Source organism: Oryctolagus cuniculus, chromosome 4, assembly GCF_964237555.1.
Source record: "Oryctolagus cuniculus chromosome 4, mOryCun1.1, whole genome shotgun sequence".
Classification (NCBI taxonomy): domain Eukaryota; kingdom Metazoa; phylum Chordata; class Mammalia; order Lagomorpha; family Leporidae; genus Oryctolagus; species Oryctolagus cuniculus.
Genome location: NC_091435.1, coordinates 89,958,907 through 89,974,174, shown reverse-complemented (window position 1 = coordinate 89,974,174; position 15,268 = coordinate 89,958,907). Strand labels below are relative to the sequence as shown.

The 15,268-nt window shown below is 39.8% G+C and overlaps 1 protein-coding gene across 7 annotated transcripts in view; it reads left to right on the top strand.

Annotated features, from left to right (window-relative positions):
• The first annotated feature begins 2,013 nt into the window (after positions 1-2,013).
• Positions 2,014-15,268, top strand: part of TP63 (tumor protein p63) — a 254,016-nt gene continuing 240,761 nt past the window's right edge. For 5 of the 7 annotated variants that reach the window (XM_008266646.4, XM_002716509.5, XM_051818895.2 and 2 more), the window contains exon 1: positions 2,363-2,717. In XM_008266646.4, coding sequence (XP_008264868.3) covers positions 2,656-2,717 — 62 coding nt within the window. In that variant the 5' untranslated portion in view covers positions 2,363-2,655. Of the gene's footprint in view, positions 2,718-15,268 lie in introns of all 7 variants that reach the window. The other 2 variants (XM_070072370.1, XM_008266649.4) reach the window with 2 other exon arrangements.

Here is a 15,268-nt window from a genome sequence, read left to right as displayed (position 1 = left end):
ATTCTTGGCTGCCAGGAGTTTGAAAAGAAGAAAGTGTCCCTTTCTCTATAGTATGTCTTGTGTTGCATGTCTTAAATACTGCTGTTGCTCTAAGCCTTTTATTATCCACTTCATACAAATCAAAAGTCTTCAAGGAACATCATGCAATCAGGTCATGTGCTAGGCTTCTGTGTACTTTATTCTATTACAAGCTCTGCCTAATAAACTTAAAGTCTTGGGAAAGCATCAAACTTGTATACCAAAAAATAATTTATACATTTGAATAATTACATATGTCCCCTGGGGAGAAAAGGATGCAATATAAATATAAGAGACAATTATGGTAATTACAATATCATTGTCACATATTTTCCAAAGTTGTGGCTGCCTGTGTGCTACAAGTGTGCTATTTGAATTTTAGAAAGTTTGCCTTTTTTCCCATAACCAAGATAACTCTATTTTCATAACACAGTGAGAACCATACTTTTCATATTATTTACATAAAGTAATGTCTTTTAATAGCAGTCCTTAGCTAAGTAAATTTAAGATTTTATATAAAATATAGATGCCATGGCATGCATTTTAAATGTTCTTTTTAAAAATAAAGTAGGCTGTGAACTTTTTAAAGAACATACTCAGAATGTTTACAAATTGATTGTTTTGAAATTTTATAGCCTAGGATGATAATTAAAATATGATTTAGAAGAGCTTTTTGATATTTCCTAGAGCCATTAATTGATAAATATTAAACTTGGAAAGCCTGCTACTCCAAAGTGTGGTCAAAGAGCTGTGTAGCAATGGTGTAACCTTGGGATGTATTAGCAATTTTAGAATCTTGAGCTCCACCCTGGAGCTCTGAGCCAGAATCTGCATTCGCAAGATTCTAGGTGATCCATGGGTACATTAACATTGGAGAAGCTCTGCACTAGACACCATCATTTCATTTCTCATTTTATAAATGGGGAAAGTGTGCCCAATGTGATGGAACCAGTTAGCCACAGTCACACGAAATAGATGATTTTCAATTCAGAACTCTGATTTCAAGTCATGTGTATTTGTGAATAGCAGGGAAGCAAGCCAAACACTTTAATTCCAATTAACAAATCTATAATTAATTAGCAAAATGATCTTCCCTTCAAGTTTCACATTTTGTAGAACAAGCTGTTTGATTTGGCTTGAGCTCAGGGCAGCTTGTTTGTGAATTTTACAATTCACAGATGTTAGACACTCTCAGGCTAAGTAAAGGAAGAGAATGTCAAGTTTTAAATAGCTTCTCCTTTCCATCCCGGCTGAAGCAATAAATAAAGTATTTTTATGAAACACATTTTGAACTAGAATTTCATATAGGGAAATACCAAATTTACCTGAAAAGAACTATAGATTGTCTCACAACTTTGACATCTGGGATCTCACCAGTTTACAGGTGTCCTGTGATTAAAGAATGAATGGAAGATGTGAACGTGCCATGTTAGAGACACTGGGAACACACATTTCTTTCTCTGTTGAAGTCTATTCTAATTTAGCTTCTGAATCATGTTTCATTCAATTTCCAGATCCACAAAGCCAACATAGGCTTTCAGTCATATTCAAAAAGGAAGGAAATTTTTCTGTATGTAGACTTTTCCTGATATTAAGTTTTGGAATTTCTGAACAATTTTACAGTTTCATTCCAAAGGAGGTCAAGTCAAAGGAAACCAACATCATAAAAATAAAAAGACATAAATAAGGGAGTGTGATGGACTGATAGTGATGGAGATAGAAATAAACTAGAATATTTTCATTATCAGTTTGAAATAATTTTGTAAGCTTCAAAATATTCTTATATAGCATATTAATACCTACTCTCATATCATTTAAAGAAAATTATTGTGGGTGTGTGTTTGAAGCAGGATATTTAAGCATTTGAATAAAGTTTATTTTATTTGGGGCAAGCAAAACTTCTAAGGGAGATGTGAATGGATATCTCTTTCTCTTAGTTGAGACGAAGAGCGAGTTCTAGGTTAAATATAATCAAGGAATTTCCCTGTCTTTGCTATTTGAGATTGTGACCACAACAGGCGGTTGGCTGAAAGGGAGACTGAAGGGGGGAGGGGAAGGGTGGGTGGAGAAGAAGGAAAAAAAAAAGTTCCCTAAGCAGCTCTGCAGAAACATTTTAACCCCAGAAGCTGCCACCGAAGCCCTCAAATCAGAGCAGTGTCCAGACAGAGGAAATGTTATTTGGTTGGAGCAGGGTGGACTCTCATCAGCTCAGATCTGTTACAAAAGTCCAGGCTGCTGAAATTAAACTCTGATGCCATTCATGCCAACATCCAATCACGAGAGAGATCAGAAGTTCAACGATGCCTCCAAATTGCCAACAAGAAGGGTGGCTACTATACATCAAGGACTCTAAAACTGTGCTACAGGGGTAAGAACAACCTTAGAGAGGATGCCCAGCTGGTAAGAATCGACTGTTTATGAGGTTTGAGTCACTTGATTAATCTCATTGGCTAAAATCAAGAAACGCTCCGCCTCCTTGCAAATATGTGTGAAGGGAGGAAGTGTCTCAACTTCTATGTTTGATAGCTTTTGACCCTATTGCTTTTAGCCTCTTGGCTTTACATCTATATCTACACAGGTCTATGTGTCTATTTTCTATAATTTTCCATCTGTTGTTATCAAAGAGAGTTGAAGGAAATGAATTTTGAAACTTCACGGTGTGCCACCCTACAGTACTGCCCTGACCCTTACATCCAGCGGTGAGTTTGTGACGTAGCTTCTATCAAAACTTACTTGGAGTGCCTTGTGTATGATGAGTGTTTCTGCCACTTACAAAGAGTAACCCCTCCTTGTTTACTGAGCACAGTGAGACTGTGCTGGACTTGCTGTGGTCTGTGATCATCTTTTCTGAAGTGTGTTTTTAGTTCATGTCTGGATCTACAAAGTGACAAAGTTCGAAGACATTCTCTGCATTTATTAAAAAATGTTATGAGGGCATTTTAAGATGTTTGAAATATAAATTTTACCTTACTCAGCATCCTCCCACCCAAGAACAGGAGATTTCACTGGGCAGGGATATAATCTGTGGATGATCTTCAAGTTAAAATAATTTTGAATTACATTAAAAATAGATTGATAAATAATGGTTGTTATACCACACACAGATTGTGGTTTGTCATTTTGGATCGAAGGAATATTTTCTATTTGATTTGTTTCACAACAAACATCTTTTGACAAATCCAATTTTTAAAGCTTGTGATTATGCTGAATTTTATTTGTATTTATAGGAAGAAATATTTGCCTAGCATTGAGAAGGAATATTAGTGAGAGTGCACAATTGTGTATGTATTTGTGTATGAGTGTGAGTGAATGTTTCAAGTTAGGGTTTGCTATTTTTAAACTGGTAAATGAAATCTGAACAGTGTTTTTCCAGTCATAAAGTTATGGGAGATATTCGTGTCGTATGTAGCGGTGTGATGTTGTTAATTTAACAGCATGAGATTTGATGTTGGAATTTCATACTTTATTTTATAAGACTAATGAGAGAGGCCCTCTGAGTATTGAAAACAGTGAGGTTACAAAGGAGTTAATTTGTGGGCACCACCTGTGCCTATTGGAGCTGTGTACTGGAAGCAGAGTCTGCTCCTTCTGGACAGGACTCAGTTACAGTGGCACTGCCGAGGGGATTATGAAAGACTGTGATCTTTTCTCATTAATATGATTTGCCGCCATGTAGGGCATGAATGTGTTTCTCTTCTTGCCGGGTTTCTGGCGGTCTGTGTGAGAAAGCAGCGGAGGTAAAGTAAGGCCGACAGGTAAATGGAATGGTGGAGACAGAAAAACAGGAGGAAAAGGAAAGAGAGGAAGCAAGTTTGTGGTCACTCTCCCAGGTGGAAATGGGAAATGGGAATGAATGGGGAAGTGACTGCTGCCTCTCTGTTTGCCAGGGACAACAGTTTTACAGAGATGAATGGCTCTGGGATTTAACTCTTCCAATCACTTAAAAACTAGTTGTATTTGGAGTTGGGGGTTGGGTCAATAAAAACACAGAAGAAACACTTTTTTGAAATAACATTTCTAAGAACATAATTGGGATGAAACATTAACCTTGAAACTTCCGTTGAGAACATTTTCCCCAAAGTAGGTACTTGAATCTATAGTAGCTATAGAAGAAATGTTCTGGTATTGGCAAACAACCCACATTTTTATTCAGCACACCTCTGTCTAGAGGCATTTCTAGTGATTGATGAGAAAAATCTTTAAATATAATTGGAAAGAGAAATTACTTTAAGTGTTGCCCTGACAACCTGTTAGGTCACATATTGTAAAATTATAAATAATAATATTTTGAAATGATCTTAAATGTTCGTAGAATGCCCTGAACTTTAATCATGTTGAATATTACTTTTGGAGGAGACAGTGGAGTCTTTGGCAAGCTGTGAGATTGTGGTTCAGGATGATTAAGGGACATTTATTTGCATAATAAATTGTTCTACAAAAGAATACCTTCTTCCTGTTGAAATGAAATCACAACCCCAAAATGAACCAAAGAAGAGAAAGATATTTGTAACTAAGCTAAGTTTCCATACATGGCACTGCAGATACAAAATATGTATAAGATGTGGTTATAATGTTTAATTCTAGAATACTTGAATATTTAATATCAGATTTGTTTTCCTCAATTATTTTAACTATCACATAGTTTAAGGGCTGAACTGTTACTATTTTCCCTCCTGTACTACCTAGCCAATAAAAGAATGAATAATTAAAATATTACTATAGGAAATTTATATGATACTGGATATTGTCCAAACAAGGATATCAGAATATTCTCTTTAATGCTAATTCGTGAATGGATTTGAGTTGGTTTTTCTAAGCAGACAAGCCCGTAGTTCTCAGTTTACAAACCTATTTTAAGAAAGACCAAATTTAATCATTCCATAATCATAGTCATCTACATAGTTAAATTTGTCTTTCCTGACCTTGTCTTTAGAAAGAAGTTATGAAAGAGAATTTTTTTACAAAAGAATTAACAAGAAATCTTGATATTTTAAATTCCAGGCAACCTTAATTAATAATTTCCTTTTATCACAGAATATAATAAATGATAGATGCTATTATCATTTATTACTAACTTTAAAAAAAATTATTTATTAATTTGAACAGCAGAGAGAGTGAGAAAAAGAGAGACAAAGAAGGAAAATGAGAGCAAGAGAGAGAGATTCTATGATGGTCCAGTCCCAAAATGCTTGTAACAGCTGAAACTGGGCAGGGTCAAAGCTAGGACCCAGGAACTCAATCCAGGTCTCCCACCTGGGTGGCAGAGCCCCAATTTGTTGAGCCATCACCTACTACCTCCCAGGGTATTTGCCAGCAGAAAGCTGGGACAGGAAACAGAGCTGGAATTTGAACCCAGATATTCCAAATTGGATATGAGTGTTTCAAGTGATATCTTAACCACTAAACCAAAAACATGCCCCAATTATTGAATGTTAATGTCATTTTCTAAAAACCAGCTTTAATACACAATTCAAAGTACTATGATAGTCATTCCCTCCATTAAAATAAAGATTTCATAGGGGCCAGCACTGTGGCATAGCGGGTAAAGCCGCTGCCTGCAGTGCTGGCATCCCATATGGGAACCAGTTCAAGTCCCGGCTGCTCCACTTCCAGTCCAGCTTTCTGCTATGGCCTGGGAAAGCAGTAGGCTGCACCTGTATGGGAGAACTGGAAGAATCTCCTGGCTCCTGACTTCATATAGGTGCAGCTCCGGCGGTTGTGGCCAATTTGGAGGTGAACCAGTGGATGGAAGACTCTCTCTCTCTCTCTCTGCCTCTCCTTTTTTCTCTGTGTAACTCTGACTTTCAAATAAATAATCTTTAAAAAAATATAGAGAGATAGATAGATTTAATCTTCTGTTTCACTTTTCCTTCCCACCTGAACATAAGCAGCAAATAGATGGGTTTTGTTCCTTAATCCAATCAGCCAATCGGTGTCTTTTAACTGGACAGTTCAAGCCATTAACGTTCAATGTGACTTTTGATAAGTGGTAACTTTGCCCTGCCATTTCCCAAAGATATTTTCTAATATATGTTTTGAACTTCCTGTGATCTTTTGCTGTGAGGTTTCCTTCCTTTACCTTCTTTCATATTGATGACCGTGTTTCTGTGTTTCTGTGTGTAACACATCTTTAAGCATCTTTTGCAGGGCTGGATGAGTGGCGACAAATTCTTTCAATTTCTGTTTGCTATGAAAGGTCTTTATTTCACATTCATTCACAAATGAGAGCTTTTCAGGATATAATATTCTGGGCTGGCAGTTTTTCTCTCTTAGTACCTGGGCTATGTCTTGCCATTCCTTTCTAGCCTGTAGGGTTTCTGATGAGAAGTTTGCTGTGAGTCTAATTGGAGATCCTCTGAGAGTAATCTGACGTTTCTCTCTTGCACATTTTAGAATCTTTTCTTTATGTTTCACTGTTTGGTTCCTCAGGGTTAAGGGTGTGCCAAAGGTGACACTCCCAGGTTAGGCATGGTAAATCAATCTTTCTTTCTTTCTTTCTTTCTTTCTTTCTTTCTTTCTTTCTTTCTTTCTTTCTTTCTTTCTTTCCTTCTTTCCTTCTTTCCTTCTTTCCTTCTTTCCTTCTTTCCTTCTTTCCTTCTTTCCTTCTTTCTCTCTCCCTCCCTCCCTCCCTCCCTCCCTCTTGTCTTTTCTTTTCTTTTCTTTTCTTTTCTTTTGATTCAGAAGGGAAGTAATTCCGCACAGCTGAACAGAATTGAAGATAGTTAGCAGGCGAATGATATACCCACAGGAGCCAGACATTGGAAGCTCTTTCCCAAGGACCATGCAGGGAATCTGTTCTGCCCTCAGTGTGGACTCAAATTCTCCTGCAGTCTCCCACTGGGTTGCTAAGGTTACCGAATTGTAGTGTCTCTGGAGAGTACTCACGTGAATTCTGGGAGTTCTCTCACCCACCGTCTCTTTTTTCACAGTCTCAGTTCATTAGGACCACCCATTCACTAGGTCCTAATCTCCTGTTATTTCACACCCCCAGAGTCAGGTTTTTCTGCTTGGCTGAGGGCGGGTGCAGTCCAGAGGTCGCGCCGCTTATGACGTATGTCCAAAATGGTGCCTGTTCTTTGTCTTGCTTGCCTTTGAGAGGTGAGCAGAGAGAGAGAAACTCGTGTCCCTACCGGTCACTTTTTTTTTCTCTCTCTCTTCTAGTTAGCCTGGTGAACTTTTCCCCATGGGGTTTCAAGCCTCGTTCCCTCTAGTCTCCTCTTTCCGCTTTCCCACCGGTGTCTTGCGCTATTGAGGTTTGGCACACCTCACGTTCCAGCACTGGTGCGTTGATTCTGCCACTGGTGTCCCGAGCCGTGGGCTCCCACACCCTCCACGCAGGTCCACTGTGAATCACTAGTTCCACAAGAGTTTCCACTGCTGTTTCTTCCCCTACTCTTCCTTGAACCTGCAGTATCTTCACTTTTATTAAACTGTCTCTTCCAGGACTATCAGTGTGCTCCCTTCCTATTCCACCATCTTGCCACTCTCCATTTTTGAAAATATTCCACTTTTCCTTCCCACCTGAACATATTGACATATTATGAAATTAGTTGTGCTCTTTTTTTTTTTTTTTTTTTTTTTGACAGGCCGAGTGGACAGTGAGAGAGAGAGACAGAGAGAAAGGTCTTCCTTTGCCGTTGGTTCACCCTCCAATGGCCGCCGCGGCCGGCGCGCTGCGGCCGGTGCACCGTGCTGATCCGATGGCAGGAGCCAGGAGCCAGGAGCCAGGTGCTTTTCCTGGTCTCCCATGGGGTGCAGGGCCCAAGCACCTGGGCCATCCTCCACTGCACTCCCTGGCCACAGCAGAGGGCTGGCCTGGAAGAGGGGCATCCGGGACAGAATCCGGCGCCCCAACCGGGACTAGAACCCGGTGTGCCGGCGCCGCTAGGCAGAGGATTAGCCTAGTGAGCCGTGGCGCCGGCCAGTTGTGCTCTTTTTTTAAAAAAATTATTTAAGGAATACAAACTTCATGCATTTCATCTATTCAAATTTAGGAACATAGTGATTCTTCCTACCCCATCTCCCTCCTGCCTATACTCCTACCCTTCTTAATTGATGCTAACTTAGTTTCTGCAGAAGCGTTTCTAAACATCAAGAAAAGTTAAAACTGTAGTCTTATTGGATTCACCTTTGCATTTTTATTGATTTATTTTCATCTTATTTGAAAGACAGGGAGAGAGACACAGAAAGAAATCTTCTTTTATTGATTTATTTTCATCTTATTTGAAAGACAGGGAGAGAGACACAGAAAGAAATCTTCTAACTGCTGGTTCATTTTCCAAATGCCTGCATTATCCAGGGCTTGGCTAAGCTGAAGCTAGGAGCCCTGAATGCTATCTTAGTCTCACACATGGGATGTGGGGACCCAAGTACTTGAGCCAGCACCCGGTGCCTCCTAGGGTACCCATTAGGCTGGATCAGAAGGAGAGTAGCTGGGACTTGGAAAGGGAACCTTGAAATGGGATGCAGGAAGTATCCAAAGCAGTAAGTGAATTGCTGTGCCAGTCACCACTGTTTATTTGCCTTTTGATGAAATTGACCATTTCAAAGTAGAAGAGAAATTGAACATGACTACATGTGGTTTTTTTTTGTTTTTTTTGTTTTTGTTTTTTTGTTTTTTGTTTTTGACAGGCAGAGTGGACAGTGAGAGAGAGAGACAGAGAGAAAGGTCTTCCTTTTGCCGTTGGTTCACCCTCCAATGGCCGCCGCGCCAGCGCACCATGCTGATCCGAAGGCAGGAGCCAGGTACTTCTCCTGGTCTCCCATGGAGTGCAGGGCCCAAGGACTTGGGCCATCCTGCACTGCACTCCCTGGCCACAGCAGAGAGCTGGCCTGGAAGAGGGGCAACCGGGACAGAATCCAGTGCCCCGACCGGGACTAGAACCCGGTGTGCCGGCGCTGCATGGTGGAGGATTAGCCTAGTGAGCCGTGGCGCTGGCCTGGTGTTGTTTTATTACTATTTTTTTTTTTTTTTTGGACAGGCATAGTTAGTGAGAGAGAGAGACAGAGAGAAAGTTCTTCCTTTACTGTTGGTTCACCCTCCAACGGCCGCCATGGCTGGTGCGCTGCGGCCGGCACACTGCGCTGATCCGAAGGCAGGAGCCAGGTGCTTCTCCTGGTCTCCCATGGGGTACAGGGCCCAAGGACTTGGGCCATCCTCCACTGCACTCCCGGGCCACAGCAGAGAGCTGGACTGGAAGAGAGGCAACCGGGACAGAATCCAGTGCCCCAACCAGTACCAGAACCCAGTGTGCCAGCACCGCAGGCGGAGGATTAGCCTAGTGAGCCATGGCGCCAGCCACTAATTTTATTTTAATAAAAATATTAAAACAGTTATGAAATTATGTTGGGGGCCAGCACTGTGGTACAGTAGGTTAATCCTCCATCTGTGGTGCTGGCATCCCATATGGTCGCCGGTTCTAGTCCTGGCTGCTCCTCTTTGGAGCCATCTCTCTGCTGTGGCCTGGGAAAGCAGTAGATGGCCCAAGTCCCACCTGTGTAGGAGACCTGGAAGTAGCTCCTGGCTACTGGATTAGGATTGGTGTAGCTCCAGCCACAGCCATTTGGGGAGTGACCTTTTTCTCTGTCTCTCCCTCTCACTCTCTGTAATTCTACCTCTCAAATAAATAAATAAATAACAATTTAAAAATTATGTTAGATCAATAAATAAATCAATGGTTTCATTACTGTTTCCTTATTTTTTAAATAATCTTTACACAGTGATTTTTTTGTTGATTCTTTAATTTTTATTGGGTAAACATGCAAAATGAATGTAAAATTTAACATTTAATGAGTTAAATCTTTATCACTTTGTTTGAATTATAATTTTGGCAGTTTCACATTTTCTGGAGTCCAGAATGCCCTAGATTGTAAACTATTACCTTTAATTAATTTAATGCCTTTTACATTTTGGATTAACATGTATTAAATTGTATTTTTATGGAATGCAATATAATATTTCAACATGTGTATACAGTATAAAATGCATTTAACCAATTAATTCTAATAGATTAAATGCTTTCCAAAATATCTTTTCAAAAACTGAGCCAGTTAAAATGATAAAAATGAATTAAAATTAAATTTTGAAACACTGTGGTATCTTAGAGCTAAAAATAAGATAAATTTAAGCACCACTATAATTTGAACCTCTCGTAAAAAGTTTTGTATTATTTTTCTGTCAGCCTCTACTCAAAAGAAGCATCAAACTGTTAAAATACTGTGTCGATGGGTAGGAAATGTTTCCTGTGTGAATTACATATTTGTTGTAAATTTCATGCTTTACTAGCTTAAATGTCAACTTTATTAACTGTGCTTTCTAAATATATCCCAAAAGGAAGGGTAGTGACAATGAAATTACAGTGGATGATCATTTCATTTGTCAGATAACATCACATAAAGACAGACATGGCTCCTATTGGTTGTCCTCCTCTTGCCCCTGCACATCCACTCTGCCTGCTTCTTCATCTTCTATGCCCACAAAGCTGACTCTTAAGGACTATGTTATCTGTCCCTCTCTCCTCTGATTTCTTGTGGCATTTAACCAGTGGGAACCTCTAGCAGGAGATTGCAGGGCCAGAGGAGAGGGACACTGGGATATTCATTTCCCTGGCATCTCCCTGTAGGATTTTCTAATAAAGACAGTAGGTTCTGTAGGCAATAGGTAGGCGTCTGCTCCCAACCCACCTTTTCCTTCAGGCTTAGTGGTGGTAACCCTTTCCAGCCACTGTTGATTCCAGAGAGCCACATCATATACCTATCTTCAGTTACCCTTCTCTTGCCAGGATCTTGGCAAGTACAAGCATAATATAGGTATTTATGTGCATAATATGATTTCCAAAACAGTTGATATGAAACATATTATAATTTAATATAATTTCTTTTTTAAAAACTTTCTTTGTTTGAAAGGCAGAGTGACTGAGAGAAAGAGGCAGAGATGGAGACACAGACACACACAGACACACACAAACACACAGATCTTCCATCTGCTGGTTAACTGCCCAAATACATGCATAGGACAGAGATGAGCCAGGCTGAAGTCAGGAACTGGGAACTGAATCTGGGTCTCCCATGTGGGCATCAGTGGCCTAAAAATCAGACCATCTGCTGCTGCTTTCTCAGGTGCATTACTAAGGAGCTTGATTGGAATCAAAGTAGCCAGGACTCAAACTTGATGCTGGTGTCACAAACAATGGCTTAACTCAGTGTGCTGCACAACATCGGCTCTTAATATGCTTTCTGAAGTGAAGCAATTCTGATGTGATTGTTCATTGAGCATATGAGGATTTAGCCTTCTCTACTATCACTAGGTGTCTCTATCTGTCAGAAAGGAATGAGCCAACATGCTGCCATCTGTGTGTATTTTTTATATGCAGTACTTGAAGTGAAGCAAGGCAGAGGATAAGCAGAATTGGATGTTTTTAATACAAGAAATATTGTTACAATTTATCTATAGGGTTTAGTATATCTTTAATCATAACCAAGAAGAAGTGCTTCAAATCTTCATAATTTTCACAAGGATGTTTCAAAATACCTTTCTGAGCTACTGTAGTTTGCCAAGGGTACAATACTGTTATAATTTTGATGGCTGCTTTTGAGCAGAGAGATGTGGAAGTGTGTTAGCAGAGTGCACCTAGGAGCAGCCAAAAAATTTAGATTGTAGTTTTAACTCTACCACTAACTGATTATGAGACTTTCATAAAATCACATAAGCTATCTAATTCAAAGTTCCTCATAAGTAAAGCAGGAATAACCACCTCTTATCTACTGTTCACAACTAGGCCTTCTAGAATTAAATATGAAGGTAAGTCACCTTACTGTATCCCCTTAATTTCAACTAAGTTCCACTGTGCTGTGTATAGTTTGCCAGCAGACTGGTACTTTCTTTCTAGCAACACTTGGTTTTCAAGTAGGCATTCCTTGAGTTCAGTTTTACTCTATATATATATTAAGAATAAAAATACTTATGAATCTTGACTTCAACGTGACTTGTCTCCTCCAATTCTTGTACTTTAGAACTGAACAATCTGAATGCCAGAAGAGTTGAGTCACCCAGCATTGGCACAGCCAAATCATAGCCAAATCAGGTTGACAATTCAAGTCACTTGACTTCCAGTTCAATGCTGTGTCTACCACAGAACAAAACATTTTACTAGATTTGTATAAAATGTTACAATTAACAAAGTGTTTCCCAATGTGTCATATATCTGATCTAACTGAGGTAGGCAGGTGTGGTGGGCAGGGATAATGCTTCCAAAGGTAGTCACGTTCTAACTAATCCCTGATGCATATGTGTGTGTTATATTATGTAGCAAAAGAGAATTATGACTATAGATAGAACTAAGGGTATCAACCAACTGATTTTGAGATAGGTATATTAATCCTAATATATGTAATCATAAGAATCTTTATAAGTGGATGTGGAAGGTAGAAAAGTGAAAGTGATGTAATGTGAAAGAAAAGACTCCACGGGCTGTTGCTGGCTTTGAAGATGAAAGTGGCGGTCATGAGTCAAGGAACCTCTAGAAGCAGGAAACGGGAAGGACACGGACATTTCCCCAGTGTTCTTTTTTTTTTTTTTAAAGTTTTATTTAGTAAATATAAATTTCCAAAGTACAGTTTATGGATTACAATGGCTTCCCCCCAATAACTTCCCTCCTACTCACACCCCTCCCATCTCCCGCTCCCTCTCCCATTCCATTCACATCAAATTCATTTTCAATTATCTTTATATACAGAAGATCGATTTAGTATATATTAAGTAAAGATTTCATCAGTTTGCACCCACACGAAACACAGAGTGTAAAATACTGTTTCAGTACTAGTTCTAAAGGTACACAGCCCTACCAACACCTTGATTTCAGTCCAGTGGGACCTGTATCAGGATTCTTTCCTACAGAACTGTAAGATAAATTTATGTTGTTTCAGGCCACTAAGTTTATGGTAACTTCTTATAGCAGCATAGGATACTAATCTACTGAGTAAAAGGTATTTATCCACAAATTGTAGATATGGAAATTAAAGCTGTGTTTTATTTTTTGTTTAACTAAGCTATTACATGATTTTCTCTTTAATAATGAGTATGGAAGAGGGATGTGAGATACAATACAAAACCTCAGGAATCTGAAGTAGGACTAAATGTACACCAGTACTCTGAGGTGAAAGTAAGATTGGAAGGATGCTGGACAAGACAGCTGGTGACTACAGATGCAAGCCCCAACCCTGAAGGCAGTACATTGCAACAGTGAGTTTGTTAGTTGCTTCTGCGAGAGACCCTAAAACTATTTTACATGGAGAGAAATTGGCTATTAGACAACCACCAATATCTTGAGGACTAGATTTAGCTTCATGAAGCACAAGAACACATGCTCACTTTGATGTTATCAAGTGTGTCATATCAATCCTCTGAGATCATGATTGGATACGTGTGGGTGGGGCATTGGAATTGTGTATTAAACAAACAAAAACTATTTTTATTCTTGTATTTATGAGACTATATTTGGTGAAAGAGCTGTAGACTTTCTAGTACCATTAGGTTCCCAGTTAATGTTAAGTTAGAGATTGTGTTGAAGTCACCTTCAAGATACACAGTGATGGAAGGGAAGATAAAATCAGCATTTTAATCAAGCATTGAAGATTTTTCATTTGTCCACAGTCTTTTTATTTTATGATTATTTATTTATTTGAGAAGCAGAATTGCAGACAGTGCAAGGGAGAGACAGAGAGAAACGTCTTCCATCTGCTGGTTCATTCTCCCAAATGACCGCAAAGGCCAAAGCTGGGCCAATCTGAAGCCAGGAGCTTCTTCCAAGTCTCCCATGTCGGTACAGGAACTCAAGTGCTTGGGCCAACTTATACTGCTTTGTCAGGCCACAGCAGGGAGCTGGATCAGAAGAGGAGCAGCTGGGACTAGAACCAGAACCAATCAATATGGATGCCAGAGCCTTGGGTGGAGAATTTTTTTTTTTTTTTTTTTTTTTTTTTGGCCAGGCAGAGTTAGCCAGTGAGAGAGAGAGACAGAGAGAAAGGTCTTCCTTCCATTGGTTCACCCCCCGCCAAATGGCCACTACGGCCAGCGCTGCACTGATCTGAAGCCAGGAGCCAGGTGCTTCCTCCAGGTCTCCCATGCGGTTGCAGAGCCCAAGCACTTGGGCCATCCTCCACTACCTTCCTGGCCACAGCAGAGAGCTGGACTGGAAGAGGGACAACCGGGACACAACCGGCGCCCCAATTGGGACTAGAATCCGGGGTGGTGGCGCCGCAGGTGGAGGATTAGCCCAGTGAGCCACGGCGCCGGCCAAATGTATCTCTTTTTCCTTTCTCAGACTTTTTATTATTATTATTATTTGACAGATAGACAGTGAGAGAAAGGCAGAGAGATCAGGTGGAGTATTAACCTACTGAACCACAGCACTGGTTCCTTCTCCACAGTCTTAATTTTGGAAACCGCTGCTTTCAATGAGGCAAACTGAAACTTAATGTCGCCTTAGTCACTCATAAAAAGATATCCAGAGATAATGAACCATGGAGATTCATGCCCTCCCAGAGAGACTTCATGTTCTCACTTTACTTAAAAGCCAAGTGGATTGGGAGATTAAAGTAGCAATTTTCAATCTGTTTTAGGACAAGAGAGCCAAGTTTCTGATTAGGTGTTTTGAAGCTCAAATTTGTCCTGACAGAGGTTCTGTCTCCTTTAGAGTTCAGTAAGGAATAGTCCTGGAGCAACAAATGATGGATGGGTAATGCACTGCAATTATGATCAAAGTCCAGAGACTCTGGTCTATGTAGTTACCCACTTCCTGACCCCTGAAAGTCACTTTGTTCCATTAAAAATCGGAGGAGAAATGGACATAGCTGACGTGTACTTATTGGTTAGTCAAGGTTTTAGAAATGACAGTTATTAACATTTCTATTTTACCTGAAGCCATAATATTTTGGGGGATAATTTAGATGCAGAGCATTAAATGCCTCTTCATTCTTCTTGTTCTTGCCGTGTGCCTTCTCTTTCCCACTTACATCTGATTCTCTTATTATGAATGATTCTTTGAAGCTTAGAATGGAATCATTAAGCTTAGAAGAAGAAATAGTAAGAGCTGAAAAGCTCTTAACACTTTCAAGTTCTAAGCACCTTTTTCTTTTGTTTCAAATGAGCAAATTTAAACTACCAAAATGAACAGAAAACACCTATTCTCAGATTCCATTAATTCATGTAACTCTCAATTGAGGACAAAATCAGCATCTAATGGTGAGACTT